A 20,294-nucleotide genomic window follows, 5' to 3' on the forward strand; every position below is an offset into this window, starting at 1 on the left:
CACACCCTGACCGATGGGACACACGCTGGCCAACAGAACGACGTCGGGTCAGACGGAACAGCCGCCTAGTGAGACGAAACATGGCCTAGGTATGGCCCGCCACTATCGCATGACCGGGCGCGAAAACTGAAAATGTCACCACACGTGGGCAGCTCTCTGCACCCCCAGGTAGGACTTGGAAAAACCCAAGGTGGGATCTCCGCCGGGAGAGACCATTGGGCTTCCTAAGTCGATCAAATGGCTCAGAAAAACACACCGAGAGACTGGTAGGAAGCAAAGGGACACCCCATATAGGCCAGGCCGACTCCATCATGAACGACAAGCATAGGTCTCGGTCGGACATTTCCAACTGGAGCTCTCCAAACCCCAGTCACTCGAGTCATCAAGGTAAAAACTACCAACCCCCTCTATTTCTTTATAAATCATCTCATACATCCATACGTGCATTCATTCCATATGCCCGTGCCCCCCAAACGATTTAGGCCCTGAACCGCCCAGGGGCTCGGGAACCAAGCATCGCACGTGCAGCAAAATGCATCACAACGCTCCATGTTGCGTCACGAAGTGGCGGTTGCCTCATTTGACATGAGCAACCAATAGAGCCAGGGGAGAAAAATGCAGATGAGCCCCGTGCGACCCTTGCCTAGTTTGGCAGATAGGGTCATCTCAACCTTCTCGTTCGATCCTGAACCTCTCACCAAGCCCATAGAATCTCCATTGAGGGGAGGTCGTTAGGCCACCTGGGTCGGTCTCTGGAATGACCTAGGCATCTACCGGGTTATAGGTAAAGGAGCAATGGAATGTCACAAGAGGGCTATGCTAACCTCGTCATGAACGACGGACCCGGATTCCGCTTGATCAAACCCATTAGCGAACTCACCGAGCATGTCACTAGAGCCCGAGCGATCAGGACAAGCGACAAAACTCAGCCCCTCGGGTTGTGAGGAACTGAGGATGGGGTAACGCACACAACTCACACCAACCCCTACTAAGGCCCAGCAAGGCTCGGGGGCTCAAGACACAAAAAGCCCGAGTCTATGACCCCAAACTCGCCCCCTTCGACTACGCTCCAAACGCCCGGGTCTACGACCCTGATCTTGCCCCATCCGGCTATGCTCCGACTGTGCTCCAAACGCCCGGGTCTGTGACCCCGATCTTGCCCCATCCAGCTATGCTCTAACTGCGCTCCAAATGCCTAGGTCTGTGACCCCAATCTCGCCCCATCCGGCTACACTTTGATTGCGCTCCAAAAACAAACCTAGGGTCTGCGACCCCGATCTTGCCCCATCAGGATCTACGAGCTCTGGCTTACCCGATCCCAAACTAACTAAACTAACTGCCTCACCCGATCCCATAAGCGCACATCGACGCCAAGATCCATAGACTCCATCTCACCCAAATCTCTAAAACGAATAAAACCACGCCTGCAGTAACGACGCCCTGGTTGACAAACACCATCTCAACTAAAAACAGGCACACATGCCCGCTACCAAACACCCCCAGATGGTTCTACCCGAACCGCCTAGGGGCTCGAGGGCTACACCCGCGGGTGCGCTCGCTGCGCACCCACCGACGAAATAAAAAAACCTCCCCCGCTGATGACACAGAAAACCCCTAGACGGTTCTACCCAAACCACCCGGGGCTCGGGGGCTACACCCACGGGTGCGCTCGTGTGCACCCGCCGATGAAATAAAAAAACCTCCCCCACTGACGACACGGAAAACCCCTAGACGGTTCTACCCAAACCGCCCAGGGGGCTCGAGGGCTACACCCGCGGGTGCTGCTCGCATGCACCCGCCGTCAAAATAAAAATCTCCTGGACGATTCTACCCGAATAGCCCGAGGGCTCAGGGGCTCGGGGGCTCCTGTCGGGTTCATAAACCTGGGGTCCCTCGGGGACCGGCTTCCACACCAAAACTTGGCCCAAGCAGACAGTACGTAACTCATGGGCCGACCCAAGAGTCTAAAACAAAAGGCCAAAAGGGCAATCCAGTCACCAATCGGAAGGTCTGGCCAAAGAGGAACAACGCCCGCTCGTTGACTACTTCGGCCCACCTCTTCGACCGGAGCGCTCACTTTGGACTCTAGCCGCCTTCGGACGGCCTCTCCGATCGGATGGCCTAGCCCAAGCACTACTTCTGACTCCGACCCCGCGTCTCCGACTGGTGCACTCAGAGTCGACTGGAGCCATCCGACCGGAGACGCCCGCTCTGTAGGGACCAGGAGACGTGTGGAGAAAAGCAAGGCAAGGCTCACATGTTAAAACCACTGTACCAGGGAACCATACCCTGCACGGAACAGTACTTCGTAACTGCCCTGACACGAATAGTATTGTAGGCGTCGACATTTCCCTCTACAGTGTTGTGGGCGCCATTGACTCCCATACGATAAGGCCCCCCCACATGCCCCTAGGCATCTACAGTGTTGTGGGCGTTGGAATTACCGTACGAAGTAAACATGGTAAAAACCCTCACATGTCTCTAGGCATCAACAGTATAGCAGATACCGATATCTGCCATACTCAAACAAGACGACATAATCTCCCACATATATCTGACATTCTACAGTGACATCAACAGTATTGTGGGTGCCTACCATTATCCTGCATCCGTCGGCGTGGGCAACAAGGCTTAGAAGCATTCGTACTCTCTCCCACTCACTTGTAAGGCCAACCTCTTCATCTATAAAAGAGGATGTGCTCTCTCCCAATAGACGAAGTTAACCCAAGTTGATTCAAGCTCAGACCCTTTAGATTCATTAGATCGATCAAGTTTACTAGCTCACAACCACAGAACCGACAGGTTCGGATCTCAAGCACATGCTTGAACACTTAGCTCATAGCGGAGCTCCTGTCACTCTTGGCCCTTCCGACCGGAGCCGATCAGACCTCTCGTACACCCTATCTTTTTCCTTCTCATTTGTAACCCCACTGCAGACTTCGAGCACCTGAGCTCAGGAATAAAGTCACTAACTGATTCAAACTGGACGTAGGGTACGTTGCCTGAACCAGTATAAACCCTGTGTCATTGAGTGCTACACCACCTCCTGATCACAACGTACGGCAAAACTATAAATATTTACTAGTTGGTCACTTTCTGTACCGACAAAGCTGTCCCTTTTACAAATACAAAGAGGGGAAGTAATTAAATGTGTAGGCAAATTTGGCAAGGTTCTCAGAAATGCAAAGAGGTTCCTTTTGTCTTAATTCTCTTTCCTTCTGTGTTAATTCTCTTTCCTTTTGCTCGTTGCCATGTATGCTGGTGCATGCAAACATGCAATGTGTATATGGATAGCACGGTAATTTTCTACTTCTATTTTACCGTGATTCCTCTATCACATGAGAGGCAATATTCAATCAAGGAGAATGACACACTTTCTATTTTAGCCATATCAAAGAGATGTCATGGGATCGCAGGCGTGGGTAGACGGACGGACCAAAACAAATGTCGTACCAAAAAATGTCAACACTTTGTTCTTTTTAGTCGTAGGATATTGTTATCTTATCGTGCGATCCGTGTATTTTTAGTACAAAATGTTAGCTATCACGTATCAACGCACGGACATGCTGCCTACTGCATAAACAAAGTGCAACATGCAGCGCGTGAGGTAGGCTCTTTCCGGTGGAAATACGTTCTAAGGGCTAAGGCTTAGCTCGTTATACGAACCATCACTCGTTGCACCCTGGGTGACGGTTCTACGATCCTCTTCTGGGATGGCAATTGGTCGGGGTTAATTGGTTAGATAGTTACCCAGCCTGCAACTCTTCGCAAGGGATGCAAGGATCTCGGTTAAAAATATTCTTCTGGCAGAAGACCTTGATTCCCTTTTCACGTTACCCTTGACACAGCAAGCTCTTGATGAGCTACTAGACCTACAGGACTATCTCCAGACTCTATATCATGATGTGGCCAACAATGGCAGATGGAGCCTAATCTGGGGAGCTAGCACCTACTCCTCAAGTAAGAAGTACAAGCTGGCTTTCCAGTACAGGCTCATCCAATCTATAGCTGGATGTGGAAAGCGAATTGCACCAATAGGATCAAATTTTTCGCTTGGTTGATTATGGTGGATAGGTTGAACACCAGATCCATGCTCAAAAGAAGAAATCTATTGGCAGACGAAGATGTTCATTGTGCCATGTGTGTAACGGGAGAGGAAGAGGGCATTGATCACCATTGTTGCACAACTCACAAGGTCTGCACGCCAGAGTTGCACTAGCCAGAAGTCAACATAGTCAGGTCTTTCTATATGCATGTTGTTCTCATTGCCGCGTGGGAGATCTGGAAGATGAGGAACCAGAGAATCTTCGAAAATGAGAATTTTAGCATCAATAGCTGGTTTGTCAATTTTAAGTCTGCAATGCCTTCTTTGTCTGTTCGTTTCAAGAAAGATGCTAGGTCTTCCTTACGTGTTTGGTTACATGCTTTTAGTGAACTTGTACCTATAACAATTTCAAGTATCTCTATATTTTCTAAAGAGTAAAATGCACCGGAGGTACATTAATTTTTGTTAGGGTGTCATATAGGTCCATCAAGTTTGAAACTGTATTTTTAGAGCCATAATTTTTTAAAATGGTTCACTGCATGTCCGTACCCATTTATTTAAGTACATTTGCAGAAAACCCTACGGAGTCCGAAGGTGACGAACTCGAACATGCGCTTCTGCCGGTACAGGATGCGCACGTCGTGGACGGGGCCGTATATGCTGCAGTAGTTCGCCGGAGCCGGTCAGAAGAGACCGCGCATGGTTCCCGGGGGACCGGAGCAACGCGCTGGTAGTAGAACATAGGAACAGTTAGTTACCTGAAGTAGTTGGAGACGTCCTCCTCGCGGAAGGTGCTGTCCGCCGGGAAGGTGAGGTAAATCTGGCGCGAGCCCAGGTTCATCATGCTCGCCAAGTCGGCGCGGTCCAGCCGCGGCCGCCCCATGAACTTGTGCGCGTCGTCGCCGCCCAGCATCAACGCCGCGGCGGCCGCTGCAGCTGCCACCCTGTAGGAATCGAGGAGATCGTGAGCACGAGCGAGAAGGAGGAGTGTCTACTGTCTGCGAGCTAGCTCCTCGAACATGCATGGCAGACCTCTGGTTCTCGTTCTGCTGCTGCTGCAAGAGCAAGCTAAGGCACTTGGTAGCCGTGGACGGGGAGCCGGTCGGGGAGTAGGGGAAGGCGGCGGTGGTGGCAAGGCGCGAGGACTTGGAGCGCAGCAGGATGTCCTGGCACTGCTGCTCCAAGGTGGCGGTGTCCATCTTAGCACCGGCGAGAGCGGTGGCGTCGTCGGGGAGGCCACCGTGCACGAACCGGCAAGCGCTACCGTTCTTGCAGTACCCGCGGGCGTAGTACAGGAAGGGCTTCCAGTCGAGTCCGTCGGCCCCGCCGAGGCAGAGCTCGCTGACCGACGAGCTCCGGCGGTGCCCTGGGCCGCCGCTGTTGGCCCAGCTGAGGCCGCCGTACGGGAAGAACCCGGCGGCATCGCCAGACCCGGGGCTCCGGCACTCGCCGGCGGCGTCTAACAAGGGCAGCTGGTGGCCGCCGCCAGTGTCGTTGAGGAACGCGAGCTGCTCCTGCAGCTGGAGCTCGTCGAGGAGCGGGTCCCCGGCAGCGAAGAAGGGCGACGGCGGGGCGTTCCCGCCTGCGGCCGGGCTCATGAGGTCCTCCCCGACGGCGGCCAACGCCTCCTCCACCGCCGTGCCATTGCTGACAACGTTGTTGCTCCGGGAGAACACGGGCGGCGGTGCCCACGACGAGGGCGACGACACCGAGAGCGGCGACGGCGCGGTGCCGGTGTCACCATCGTCACTGCGGCCGAAGTTCTGGTGCGAGAGGAGGAACGGCGAGTGCGCGGCGGAGGTGGGCGTGCCCGGGCCGGAGGCCGAGGTCCTTACGCGCCTTGGGCATGACGGTGTGGAGCAGTGCCTCGGGGCCGAAGGCGAGGCGTATCATCTCCTTCTCGCCGTGGTCCCGGATGAGGAGGAAGCCCATGATCTTGGCGGCGTGGTCCGGGTTCAGCGCCTGGATCCGCGAGAACACCACCTTGGTGGCCTCGTAGGCGTCCATGGATGGCCAGCTCTACTCTACCACCCGCAAGCAAGCACGCACGCACCGGCACCACCAGAGAGCTTCCTTTTTCCTTTTCTTGGACCTCTGTTCTCGCAACTGCGGTGTGCTAGTACAAGAAGAGTGAGCAAGCTGTGCTCTGCTCAAGCTCGAGGCTGGCTGCTAGCTTCACTTCACTAGAGTAGGAGCTCACTTGGAGCGGCGCTAGGCCACTGGGGCAGTGAGCGGCTGCTCCATTTCCCAAAGCCAACTTCCGGAGGTCGTAGTTCCTGTGTCCCTTGGAGATGGTCTCCCCTGCTTCTTCCCCTGGCCTCGGCGGCGTGCGCATGCACGACAACGTCCGCAGACCTGTCCGCGCACGCCTTCCTTGCTCTCGCCACCCTCGGCGGCGGCCCGCAGGATGTCCAGGTCCAGCGATCCTCCTGCTCACGCTGGACCTCCTCCCTTGGTCAAGGCTCACCTTGGGCGGCGGGCAGGGGGTTTCTGCAAATGTATGTTGAATTTAAGGTTAAATAAATGGGTATAGACCTGCAGTGAATTATTTTAAAAGTTCATGGACCCAAAAATATAGTTTCAAAGTTGATATACCTATATGACACCCAACGAAAGTTAATGGACCTTCTCCGATGTATTTTACTCTTTTTTAAATGAAAGTAACTGTGGGGATCTCCCCCAACTAGATGACTCTGTAGGTGAATCGCACGGTTTCAGTCCCAGCGCTCCTCTTTCAACACCGCACACCGCTGTGAATTACAGAATTAGCCAATTAGATTCCCCTAATCGTGGTTATTTTATTGTCATCGTTTCATTTATGGTTACTTACTACGTATATACAGCTTAAAACTTACAAGGGACGAGCAACACTACTCTTTCAGATTGCAGTCGCTCCGTTTGCTGTGCCACCGTGAGCGCCCTGCTTCCACTTGTTCACGATCGCCGCGAGCGCTCTGCGCGACGGACCCTCCAGCGCCAACGCTTCAGCGGCCGCCATCCGCATGTCCGTCGCTTTCTTCCTCGCGGCCTTCCCCTTCTCCCCCACCATCAGCTCCCTCGCGACTGCCGCCACCTCCTCGCGCGACACCACCTCGCCCCTTGGACTCGCTGGGCGCAGCGCCAGCCCGGCCTTCTCCAGCAGCACCGCGTTCATCCTCTGCTCCGCAAACAGCGGCCACGCCACCATCGGCACGCCCGCGTCCATGGCCTCCAGGGTCGAGTTCCAGCCGCAGTGCGACAGGAAGCCTCCAACGGAGCGGTGGTGCAGGACCTCCACCTGCGGCGCCCACATCGGCACGCAGAGCCCGACGCCCTTGGTCCTCTCGCTGAACCCCTCCGAAAGGAACCTCAGCGGGTCGTCGTCGCCGCCGCCATGGCTCGCCGCGCCGAAGTAGCTCGCGCTGCTGTCCTTGTCGCTGGGGAAGTTCACCACCCACAGGAACCTCTGCCCGCACGCCTCCAGCCCCGCGGCGAGCTCGGCGGTTTGCTCTACAGACAGCGCGCCGCCGCTGCCGAAGCAGACGTACAGGACCGAGCCGTCCGGCTGGTCGTCTAGCCACCGCAGGCAGCCGTGCACTTTTGCCGCGTCCTCGGAGCACGCTCGGAGAAACGGGCCGACAGGGTAGACAGGAGGATACACGCCTTCGTCGGACAACTCCTGGAACGCGGTTATGGTGTCGTGCTCCATCCCGTCGAAGGTGTTGACGACGAAGCCGTCGGCGAGGACTAGGTGCCGCGTCATCTCGACCAGCAGGGCGTACGCGGGGTTGGAGCGGTCCTTTACGGTGTCGAGGAGGTCATCGCCTCGCAGCGGCACGCAGCCAGGCAGCCGAACGGGCTCCGGGAGGTCACGGTACGCGCAGGTGGTAGCGCTGTCGAGCTCCGGCAGGCGGAGCATGAAGGCGAGCGTCGCGAGGCCGGACAGGAAGGCGATGTAGGGCGGCACGCCTTGCTCGGCGGCCAGCGGGAGCGCCTGCGCGCAGAACATGTCGGCCAGGAACGCCACGACGTCGTGGGCGCTGACGAGCTCGGCGAGGAGCGCGCGGAGGTGCGGCAGGACCCGGGTGACGACGGTGAGCATGCGGGTCTCGATGCGGGCGTCTGCGGGGAGGTCATCTAGTGGCACGGCGGGGAGCGCGGCCGTGGTGACGCATGCCGGGAGGGAGGCGAGCACCGAGGCGTTCCTGGGCGAGGAGATGCCGGAGGAGTATGTGATGATCGTGGTGGTGAAGCCGTGGTCCTCGGCGAGGCGCCTCGCGAGCTCGGCCATAGGGAGGACGTGCCCAATCCCGGGGCTTGTCAGCATGACGACGTGCGGCGCTTTGGTCGCGGACATCCTCCTCCTAGCTAGAGTCCTCCTGTAGAAATACAACCTAATGGTTTCTGATGATTTTGCATGGGTGCCTGGCGCGGGGTACCAAGCAATATTTTATAGTGGCAACGCAAGTTTGTTTGCCCTCCAATAGTGCCCAGGGAATTTGGTTCCATAGAACCTGTTCCATGCGCTTTTCCGTCCAGTTGTGCCACAGGAACCAAAAATCTTATCTCTTATTGGTCCACACAGCTAGTAAATCGTATCGATCTGACCTTAGGCTCTATATTGGGGACAGTTCTACAAGCTCCGGCTCTTTTTAAATTCGTTTTCGTGCAATTACCAGTCATGTACGATTGTGGTTCGTTGGTGTGGGTAATGCGTTTTCGCTTTCGCATTTCAGATGTTTCGTTTTTCAAATGTAAAAGTAGAAAACGGTTTAGACATTTTTCGACCATTTTCTACTTTTAATTTGAAATATTCCGAATTAAAAATTCGGTTTAAACCGAATTTGGCTAACTGCACAGGTCATACAGCCCAATTACAGGTTGTTCACCACGCAACTGCGTTCTTTCTACTGGTGGCCAGCTGCCCTCTCTTATAGACGACCCCAGCCTCATCTCTCTTTACCTCACGAGATGGTGCTAAATGTCAGGAAACCAGCAGCATCTACATGAAAGCCCACCTGGGCCATAGCCCATCAAGCTCATCGGTTTAACCCCCACCTGCAAAGTCAATCATTTGATAGTTTTTGCATCAGCCGAATAAATCTTTGTTACTCAAAAGAAAAATCTGAATAAATCTTTAAAATAAAATACTACATCTATTCTAAAAAGATTAATAAAATTATTCTGATTCAGTTCGAGTTCATGTTTCTATAATATGCACTTGTTAATTATTATATGCACTTGAACTTGATCATGTATGCACTTAGTCATGCACTTGGTCTACGGGTCGGTATTCCGTATTGAGTTTTCGTATATCGACCGTGTTCGACATAAATCCGCTCGAATTGGTTCGTTTTCGAAATTCTCGATAATTCGTAAGTTCGCGTTCGTTTTCGTGTCCGATTTTACCGTTTTCGCTTTCGTTTTCGTATTTTAAATGTAAAAGTAGAAAACAATTTATGAGTTTTTCGACCGTTTCCGACCGTTTTCATCCTTAGTAATGAGCCTGCGCTCAGGGGCGGATTCAGGGGATGGACTCCCCCTCCCCCTGGGCCAGAAATACAAGGAGCAGGTCAGCCCAACTCATCGTTAATTCAGCCCAAAAGCCCTATCGAAGCCTGCTTCTGTTATGTAGCCCTCCCCCTCCCCCTCCCCCACGAGGCCAATTCTGGATCCGCCCCTGAGCGCGCTTATCTATCAAGCACGGGAACCCCAAGCCTTTCAAGCTGACCGTAAGCTCTAGCGTTTTGTTCAAGACAACAAATCTGTTAGCATGCATTGATCGTGTCTTAATAATTTTAGAAAACCATATATACAAATTAATAGTTTTGGGACCTATGTGACACCATCAAAACAAGTTTAATGACTGTTGTATTCTTAATTTTCTAGTGAGGTCACTACTGCGGTTATAACTCCCCAAGTTTTTTCTTTGTTATACGAGAAAGCAAAGAAATAAGAGCGAAAATAGCATGCTAACAGATTGGCATTCTTCAGAAGTTCCTAGTACGGACTTCGCTGACTTTAATAAGAGTTCCTACTAAACATGACTTCAGCAGTTAGGGTCATAGATGACGACATCCAAGCACCTGAATGGGGGCAATACAAATTGTTCAAGCATCATCACAATGAGGCAACGATGATCCAATCGATTACTGTCATCTAACTCTTCAACTCCAACAATAAGGTCGTGACAAGTGGAGTGTCACGAACTGCAGTTTTTTTTACCTTAAGGGCACATGCCCTCACATTGTGGATCATAAGATTCGCACGGAGATTCGTGCCCTACAGGATAGAGACAATATTCGCATTGAGATTCATGCTCAGCAGGAGAGAGACAATACTCGCACTGAGATTCATGCCCAGCAGAAGAGAGACGATGGGCACGAATCTTAGTGCGAATCTTGTGGTCCACAACAGCAGAGCATGTGTCCTTAGGGGCAAAATTTACTTTACCGAGTGCCACTGCAATTTAGCAGCCAGCGATGACAGAGACGTGTGGGCGTGTGGGCCTGGGGGTGTGCCAACCCAAACTGAAAAGTCATGCAGCTAAAGTCTAAATGATCACAAAAACACCACTAAGATTGAAGTGATGAAAACCCCTAATTAAACCTGGTAATGGTTTGGTCCCAAGCCGGTATTTTTTGGTTTGGTTTCTTATTTGGGCCTGCATGGTTAGTGGGAATTAGCTGGAGAGTCTAATGGGCTGGTTCGGTTTGGGTAGTAGCTACAATGGGCTGGTTGGGTTTGGAATCGGTTTCTATTTTTGGACTTGGGAACGGTTTGGGACCGTGGTTGGGCTAACGGTGTGAGACCGAAAAGATAGGAACTGTTGTAAGCAGGAGATACGTATACTAGTATTCCTATTGTATTACTGGATTTGTTTTTATATAGGAAAGGGACATAAAGCGTAGCATGACGTCATGCCGACAAGATAGGAACGAAGCAGAGCACGCGCGGCGGCGCTCAGCCGGCTGCTCACTCCAAGCGCCCGTAGCAGTGTATGTTGTGCGCTCGGCTCGGCCACGCCCGAGGTCTTTGAGGTCGCCGGAGCTGCCGGCAGTGGCACATGGCGGACGAAGGAGAGGCTCCGATTCGAAGCTACGGAACGTGATTGAGGTGTCGGGAAGGAGCGTGGAGGTGCGTGTGTGCTCACCGTGGCTCACCTTGGTCGGGGAAGCAGCGGAGGCGGTCGCTCACCTGGACATGCTTAGCGTGGCTGCTGCAGCCTGCAGGCATAGGCGGTAGGCAGCAGGTTCAGCCTGCGCGCAGGCTTGGGTTTGATCAAATGCATTCGAACGGTGTGAAACCAAAGTTTATTTTTGGACTGATTTAGATTCAAGAGATCTCTAGATTCAAATAGTACAGGGGACTGGGTTGGCGTGGTTGGTAGAACCCAGTTGGTGGGCTGGATAGGTTTTCAGGTTGAGCTCGTAACGAACGGACAGGGGTGGGTTCAGATTGGTTTTCACACCATTACCAGTTCACCCCTAACCCCGTCAGGTTTGTAGCCAGAGCACTGCTTCGTAGCATCCTATCTCAGTTCAGCACCGGCCTGGCACCGGCTGTCCTCGAGACTCGAGAGGAAGGACGAAGGATCTGAACTCCTGGAGTCGTCACCTTCGAATCAGGTGCGACATCACCGTCGTCAAGCAGACTCGCGCAGAGAGTCCGGAATATCTGATGGTGACGTCACTAGACCAGCAGCGCCACCTCGGTGCAAGGTTGTAGGAGGGGACGTGACGTTCGGTGTTAGGTACGTGCTGGCCGCCGCCCGGTCATCCATGTTTATGGCACAGCCCGACAGCCGTTATATTTAGAGTGATCAGAGACAAGACTGCTGGCCGATTGTTGCTCGCGTACCAATCCGTGGCATAGATGCAAAGGTGTTGAAGGCCTTTCTCCAATTCAGCTACACCGACAAGTTTGCCTAAACTGGACGATAGCTCAGAGTTTGCTCATCGTGGCAGAAACATAGATATAAAATGTAGATGCTTAAGCTGATCTGCTATGAAATGATGTTGAGTCTCATCGACACGAGTACAGTGGCACACACACACACACACACACACACACACACACACACACACACACACACACACACACACACTCAAATGCCAGGGCAATCTCAAGGCAACCATAGCGAGTGATGGCGTACATTATTATCTGAAAACCAGGTACCCTCTCTTACGGAGAATTTGAGGGTAATGCTACAACCAAGATGGTACTACGAGTTAAAGCAATCCAAATAGCTACTAACAAACAAATAACAATAGATTCAACACCTAAGATTGTTACCTAAGGGTGTTGAATCTATTGTTATCTGGTCGTCGCCTTGTGCATTGGCACCTCGCCAGCTTGCGCAAGACGATTTGTAAAACTCTATTTTCCCCTTAATGAAACACGTGCTAAGCACATTCTAAAAAAAACCATGTGTAACTCATTTAAATATTTTCATTTAATGACACATGTCAATAGATATATTCTCATTACCATAAACCATGTATGTGTGTTGTTCTTTCCCATCGTTAAACTTGCAATCCAAATTACTTATATCGGAAGGGCTAGCGTCCGGATGTCCGACCGCAGGACTCGTCCTGACACTGCTCCCGTACCTACGCCTGCATCGCATCCCTCGCCCCCCACACCCCGCATCCCATCCCACGGCAGCGCCTGCGTCCAAACGCAGCACCCTCGATGACCCCCACCCCAACCCCAACGCCGAGGTGAAATGGAGGGGAGGGAAGGGAGGGGAGGGAGAGAAGAGGGCGAAGCACGCCGCACGAGATAGTAGCCGAAGCCCTGCGGCAAGCCGCTGTCCGCCAGCCACCGGCGCCATTGCAACGTGTGCAACACCCAATCCACTTTTGAAATATTCAGATGAAACACTTAAAACATGAGTCTGAAACACTTGCAAAAAGACCTAAAAACACATGAAAAGTCATTGTCAAACATATGCAACATTAAGATAAAACACTTGCAACATAAGTGTGAAACATATGTAACATCCAAACAAACACACTTGCAACATACGTATGAAAAAACAGAGGAAACATTTAGAACATATACTTGCAACATACGTGTATAGCCATTTGCAACATGTGCAACATCCCAATCTACTTTTGCATCATTCAGAACCACATGCAATATCCAGATGAAACATCTAAAACACTTGAAATATACGCTTGCAACATGCGCTTTCAACGCAGTGTCACCTTGCACCTTGGAGAAATGGAAGCTCGTCGGTGTAGGAGCTCGATGCCGGCGCGAAGGTCGGTGGCGGTGCATGGAGCTCGATGGTACGGTAGCGGCGTGACCAACTCGCCAGCGTGGCGGCGTCACACGAAGCTCCTCCATCAGCTAGGGGAACGGTGACGTCAGCAGCACCTCGACGTGGCGTGGGACGGGGCATGGCGTGCAGGGGCAGGGACGGGGCACGGCACGACGCAACGCGGGATGGAGGCGTCGCGTGGAGGCGATGCAGCTTGGGGCGGGCGGATGGCGCGGCCGTGACAAGCGAAGCGAGCGAGGAGTTAGGGATTTCTCGGCTGACCATGTGAACCTGCAGATTTCCGACCCGCCAATCAAATCAACGGTGGATGCCATGCATCTGAGGGTTAAAAAAAACCCATAGTCCCAAGGGACGATCGGCCCCGCCCATACTTCCAACGCCGCGAGAAAACAAGGCAGATCCGAGACTGCATCATCCGGATGTGAAACCAGATCAACAACGATTCTCAGATGATACTATAGGCACCGTCCAGCAGCGATCTCTCCAGGATTTCGCCACACGATCGCAGGATCTCCCTTCGTATTTTCCGCTTTAGGGCAACCCCCGAAGAGAAGTCTGTCCTGTTCTGTATGCCATAATGCTGCTTCGACGTTGATTTAGCCGAAAAGGTGGCTGTGTTGTGCCGTGTAGTAGCAGAAATTGTATTTTATCCTGCACGTGAACAATATTAAATCAATAACACACTTTCTTCTTGTCAGTTGTCACCTATGCAGCTTACATGAAACGCCTTCAACATTAATAAGCTCTGCCCCTCAGGCTTTCACGTGCTTAATTTAATAATAATCGACAGCGAGAGACATTATTAAGTGGTCTTATTTATTTATCTTATCTTTCCAATAAAGCAAGAGATAAATTATTTCTTACACAGAATATAGAGGCGAGAGACCAAGCTGAGATATGTGTCTAGATTTCATCCATGCGTTCTCATCCTTGGCTCTTTGATTTGAGTTTTTTATCACCCAAATTTTGAGATATGCCAGGAGTGGCTTGCAAACTTGCATCATGAAGTAATCCAAGTTTCAATTTCGTGCAAGTTTGTTCTCCTCCCTCTAAATCTGAAATTTTATTTTTTATGCTTATATTTTCGAAGCTATTTTTGATAATTTTTTTATCTTCGGATTTAGCTGTGATTTGGGGCAAAAATCAGTGATAGGACATGTGTGAATAGGGCCAGAATGATCCTAGATTAAATTACTTATTTGAGCACCACAAATTTCAAGTTTCCCAAAATTTCCCTATTTTTTCTAGGTTATTTGGATCTTATGAAATTGAAGTTAAAGACTCGGTCTTTTTAGTTTTTTCGGTTGGAGTAGACTCCACATGATCTAATGAAGCCACTATTCAAATCTGTGTCGATCTGAGATTATTTGGTTCAGAAATGCTAATATTACACCGGTGCGCTTTTTGTTAGATCGGCACCTGATTTTCTTTTCGCCGGATCCGTGGTGGGGACATGGTGGAGCCATCCGATTCGGTGACCCCCTTGCCCACGGCACCTTCCTCCCTCCCCTCCGGCGGCGGCGACAGCAGCGGGTTCCGGCGGATTTGTGCCGACCGGAGACGACGGCGATGGCGGTTCCAGCGAGCCTCTCCCTCAAATTTTGTCAATGTCCTTCCATAGAAAAAAAATTATTTTTTGTGATTTGTAACTTATGATATGTAATCTGTGATTTGTAATTTGCGCAAAGGAAGAAGATGAACAGCCAGTTGGTGGCAGAAGTGCTAGGGCTGGAGATAGGAGATGAACAGTGCCACCAAAAAATCGGGTGTTGGTTGGGGGCAAAACACCCGGACGTGGGGTAGACAGACTCTGGTTTGTTTTTGATGATTTTTAATTGAGCTTGGTCTTTTGTTCTGGTCCGGGAACAGCCGTGCTAGCTTCGGTGGTTGACTGAACTCTCTAAGACTGGCTGAAAAACACTGTTTTGGCTAAATTATTGTGAGAGAAAAGCACTGTTCTAGCTAAAAAAAAAAGTCGAATAAACTGAATATAGGGATCAGCCAAACAGGGCCATTAAAAGGCTGCCACAGCGTAACAGCAACAATTCAGTCTACTCCAAGACATTGCCCTTAATTTCTAGTGCAGCTAGCTTTGGCGCCTGTGTTCTGTCAGTTCAGTCTCCGGTTTTGCTCGAATCAATTTTCATTCGCTGCCACAGCTTTCGGCTTCCTGTTTTCTCTATGTTTTAGTGAACAGCAGGTCATCCTGGCCTTAAACATTTTGGACAGGAGAGCTCCTGCATGTCTGTAGCAGCATGGTAACAGTTGCTTTTGCACTTGGTGCCTGACAGGTTGGAGCGAGACGTCATTTGCAACAGTGAAGTAATAATTTCCTTTTTACTTGTAGACTTAATTATTTCAGCTTATTTATTGTGTCTTGTGTCGTTTGCTTGTGTTGGCTAATGACTATTAGTAGTATATCAGAATACTAGCTCCAGGGATGGGCTGGCTCTGTTTTCAGATCGGCAAGTGCGGTACTGTAGGCAAGAGCTGAGCACTTCTCACATTGGGTGTCCCTTTCATGCTACAGGAAATGGCAATAATTAGAATTCTATTTAGTTGCTTTAATCTCAACAGCTTGTTTATTTATTTAGAGCTCTTGTTTACTGGTTAATTAGTAACTTAATTAATTCATGCATTGCCGCTTCGTGTTCGATGCTTTGAGAAATATCCAATCGTTCCTAGTATAGAATATCACAATTGATTTCTAAGCAATTTTTTAAGCGGCTCTCGTCCTCTCCTGTGATCGCTGTTTCGGTTCTTCAAGATAATTACTCCCTCCACTCCAAGTTATAAGCTCTATTCATTTGAGCTTGTTTGGCTTGTTTTCAGTCAACAAATAGTATTTTTTTTCACACTAAATCAGCCAACAGTATTTTCAGTTAACAGTACTTTTAGCCGTGGCTTATAAGCCAAACACGACCAAGCGAACATACTGAGTTATTTTGACTTTTCTAGATACATAACTTTTGCTATTTCGAACGAAGAGAGTACAATAGAAAGTATATTATTCTCTCTATTTAACGGCTACTTGGCTGACAATTACTACCCCTTTGTTCTAAATTGTAAGAAAAAAAAACTCGACTCGCGGTGGCTAGATAGCCGCTGGGATTTTCGATTTAAGGTAGAGATCTCTCACACAGGTCGTGAAAACCCCAAACCCCGTACCTTGCCCGTACACAGGGGCCCGTAACCCTGTGAGTGGTCCAGTGCCTACAAACCTGTGCTTTGGGACGCGGGGCAGACGGTTTTTTTTCCCACCTCCGGCGCTATAAATTCGCCCCCGTGGAGGATCGAACTCAGGCCGCGAGGGTGTCAACCGGAGTGCTTAATCAACCGGTCTAGCATCCTTTAGAACAATTCACAATTTGGAAAGGAGAGAGTACTTCATTTGTTTTAAAAAAATGGACAACATATATACGTCGTGCAGTGGTCAGGGTTTGAGTGAACATGTCCTCCTACCTCATTGTGGGCTGTTAGGCTCCCAGGAGCAGTTGGCATCAGTCGTACCAATCACTACAACACACGTAGTGATTGCCTCGCAGTCTCGGCGTCTCGCAGAGCATCCATCCTCGCACTCTACTTATACACATCCACTGCTGCGACCCTATGCATTGCGTGTGCACTTGTGCAGTGTAGCAGGCTACCTGAGCTGCAGCAACCCAAACTGTGGTAACACTTCACCCGTTAGACCTGTCGAGCGCTTCCATGGGGAAGGAGGCCGCGACGACGACCAAAAAAAGAGCTGCTCACGTCGTGCTTCTCGCGAGCCCCGGCACGGGCCACCTCCTGCCCGTGGCCGAGCTCGCGCGCCGCATCGTCGCTCACGGCGGCGGTGCCGAGTCCACGGCCACGCTCGTCACGTACACCAACTTCTCGTCGGCCGACCTCTACTCCACGCTGGCCTCCCTCCCGCCGTCCGTCTCCACCGCCGTGCTCCCCGAGGTGCCGCTGGGTGACCTCCCCGCGGACGCCCGCGTGGAGACCCGCATCTTCACCGTCGTCAAGCGCGCACTCCCACAGCTCCGGGACCTACTCCGCTCCCTGCTCGAGTCGCCGTCCGGCGTGGCCGCGTTCGTCGCGGACCTCCTCAGCCCATGGGCGCTCCAGGTCGCCGTGGAGCTGGGCGTCCCGCGCTACCTGTTCTGCACGACCAACCTCATGGCTCTGTCCTGCATGCTCCACGTCCCCGAACTCGACAGGACCACCACCTGCGAGTTCCGCGACCTCCCGGAGCCCGTCCACCTGCCGGGGTGCGTGCCGCTGCGCGGCGCCGACCTCCTGGACCCCATCAAAAACCGCAGCGACCCTGCGTACCGCCTCATGGTCGAGCTTGGGGAGAATCAGCGTCTAGCCCAGGGCTTCATCGTCAACACCTTCGACGCCATGGAGCACGAGACTCTGGTGGCGTTCAAGGAGCTTTCCGACAAGGGCGTGTACCCTCCGGCGTACGCGGTGGGCCCCTTCGTCCGGCCGTGTTCCGGTTCCGGCGGAGAGGCCGACAAGCACGGCTGCGTACGGTGGCTGGACGAGCAGCCGGACGCGTCCGTCTTGTACGTGTGCCTTGGCAGCGGCGGCACTCTGTCCAACAAGCAGACGACCGAGCTGGCCGCCGGTCTCGAGGCGAGCGGGCAGAGGTTTCTGATGGTGGTGCGGTTCCCAAGCGACAAGGACTGCAGCGCGAGCTACTTTGGGACGGCGGAACACGGCGACGACCCGCTGAGGTACCTGCCGGAGGGGTTCGTCGAGAGGACCAGAGGCGTCGGGTTCTGTGTGCCGCTGTGGGCGCCGCAGGTGGAGATCCTGAACCATCGCGCCGTCGGCGGGTTCCTGTCCCACTGCGGGTGGAACTCGACGCTTGAGGCCGTGACCGCGGGCGTGCCGACGCTCGCGTGGCCGCTGTATGCCGAGCAGAGGATGAACGACGTGATGCTGTCGGAGCGTGTGGGGCTGGCGCTGCGGCCGAGCAAGGGCAGCATCAGGGACGACGGGATAGTGCCGCGGGAGGAGGTAGCGGCCGTGGCAAGGGAGCTGATTGCGGGGCACAAGGGCGCCGCGGCGCGGGAGAAGGCGCGTGAGCTCCAGAAGACCGCCGCGAAGGCCTGGGCGCCGGACGGGCCGTCGCGCAGGGCGTTCAAGGCCGTCGTCGCTAAGTGGAAAGAACATGAGCTGCCATTAGCTTGCTCAGCTGAGGCTGCTGAACGCTGATTGCGAACATGCACGGTTTGCGCTTATCAGCTTGTTGTATGTGTGTCTGTGTCATACGGTGGCGACGTGTCGGGATATTATTAGTTTGTACGCTTATCAGCTTGTTGTATGTGTTTGCCATTATTTGCGCTTATCATGCTTCGGCTCTATGGCCGTATATTACTAGACCTGGGTGTCTTTGGTACGATTCCTGCTGCTCCGGATCCTCTGACATAAACACTGTGTATATACTGTTGCTTGAATCTGTTTTTCTTTCCCTTCTCCGTATCTCTCACTGACACGCATGGAGCTGTAGGAGCAAAAAAAATTTTAGCTTCACTGACTCCTACCTGGGCTGAGAGGGTGAGAGGAGAGAGAGAGTTTTGGATTCCATAAACAGTACGCTAGAGTTTTGGATTCCATAAACAGTACGCTACAGTGTTTTTGCAGCAGAGCCGGAGCCGCCGGATTCGTGCCAAACGGGCCGAATTTTTTTATGTTTAGCCTTTTTTTTTTTAAAAAAATTCATAAATATAAAATCTGGACCTTTAGCTCGGCACCATCGCTTACACGTTGCTGGCGCTGAGATCTTAGGCTCGAAACAGATGTGGCGGTGACATGACAGGCAGCTCGGCGCCATAGATCTTGACGTCGAGCTCGGCGCCAGAGTTACTGGCGCCGAGCTGCTGTTTTAACCCCAGCCCCAACCTTCTTGCCCGAGCATTCTTTCTCTTCTTTCTCCCCCCTCTCGGGTTTTTTCTCTCCCCAATTCGCTCTACCTCACGAATCGGCATATTGGACCTTGTAAACTTTGATTTGATCCGTAGATCTTCGAGAGCAAGGTATCCTCACTCTCCTCCTAGTTTTTTTTTGTATCGATTCGGTATATATTAGTCGAATTTTTTAACCTAAGAATCAGTCATTACTTAGGGTTTCATTCTATCTCTCAATATTTTGTATTATACAACTGTAGGATGATGACAAGGAGTGGAAAAGCTAGCAAACCTAGGTAACCGCAGCACGTGTAGTTATGTTATGGGTTGATTGTTGTGCATCAAATGGGAAACCCTAGGTTTAGGGTTTAATGTTAATTGCTTTCGGTTCTTAGAACGAAATTGGTTGTATTGTAGTTATGGTTCTCATTGACATTAATTTATGATGTTTTGATTTTTGTTTGTTAAATTACATCCGTTTTGTTAGATGCAAGAAATGTATCGGCAGGAGTTTTGGTAAAAATGGGGTCGTCCTCGAGAATTATACCCCGACGCGTCTAGCAAAGATGCCTCCATCCCTCCTGTCCTCCCTGTCCCTAACTGTGACTGTGGTTTCCCTGGCCCACATGTTTTAATTGAAACATCCAGACATAGCGGCGTGTTGCTTCTACACATGCAGTCGTTTTAATGTAAGAAATTATTTCCACTATCTTTTTTCTTCATTTGTAGTAAGTATGCTACTAATATTTTATTGGAATCTTGTTGTGTATGACCATGAGAGGTGCCTTTTCTTTTAGTGGATCGACTGGTGCAGACAAGTTTGACCCTAGCTACCTCCTTTTCGACGATTGGTTTAGAGGGAGACATCCACGTGAGCACTTCAAGCGGTGAGTTTCCACCCCCTAACCCTCCACCAATGACAGCTAAGGAGAAGCACCTAGCCGCAGTTATACGACTCGAGGAACCTCCTCTGTGCGATTGCGGAGATCGAGCTGTGATAAACCCTAAGAATACGTTGAAGTTTATGTGTCCAAACAAGCATGAAGTAAGTGCAAAGTGTACGTGTTGAAATGTTGAGCTA

General features: G+C 51.6%; 2 protein-coding genes and 1 pseudogene across 2 annotated transcripts; 1 reads left to right on the forward strand and 2 right to left on the reverse strand.

Annotated features, from left to right (window-relative positions):
* Positions 1-3,949: 3,949 nt before the first annotated feature.
* On the reverse strand, positions 3,950-6,057 carry LOC136460769 (zinc finger CCCH domain-containing protein 53-like; annotated as a pseudogene).
* Positions 6,058-6,418: 361 nt separating this feature from the next.
* On the reverse strand, positions 6,419-8,453 carry LOC136458516 (hydroquinone glucosyltransferase-like). Its single transcript, XM_066458458.1, has 3 exons — positions 6,901-8,453; positions 6,641-6,795; positions 6,419-6,535 (listed from the first exon to the last, which is right to left on the reverse strand). Exon 1 carries the CDS (start codon positions 8,379-8,381, stop codon positions 6,924-6,926), a length of 1,458 nt encoding a protein of 485 aa, XP_066314555.1. The 5' UTR covers positions 8,382-8,453; the 3' UTR covers positions 6,419-6,535; positions 6,641-6,795; positions 6,901-6,923.
* Positions 8,454-16,863: 8,410 nt separating this feature from the next.
* On the forward strand, positions 16,864-18,706 carry LOC136458517 (hydroquinone glucosyltransferase-like). Its single transcript, XM_066458459.1, has one exon. The coding sequence runs from the start codon at positions 17,022-17,024 to the stop codon at positions 18,519-18,521; it is 1,500 nt and encodes a 499-aa protein (XP_066314556.1). The 5' UTR covers positions 16,864-17,021; the 3' UTR covers positions 18,522-18,706.
* Positions 18,707-20,294: the final 1,588 nt, after the last annotated feature.

This window comes from Miscanthus floridulus, chromosome 6, assembly GCF_019320115.1.
Source record: "Miscanthus floridulus cultivar M001 chromosome 6, ASM1932011v1, whole genome shotgun sequence".
Lineage (NCBI taxonomy): Eukaryota > Viridiplantae > Streptophyta > Magnoliopsida > Poales > Poaceae > Miscanthus > Miscanthus floridulus.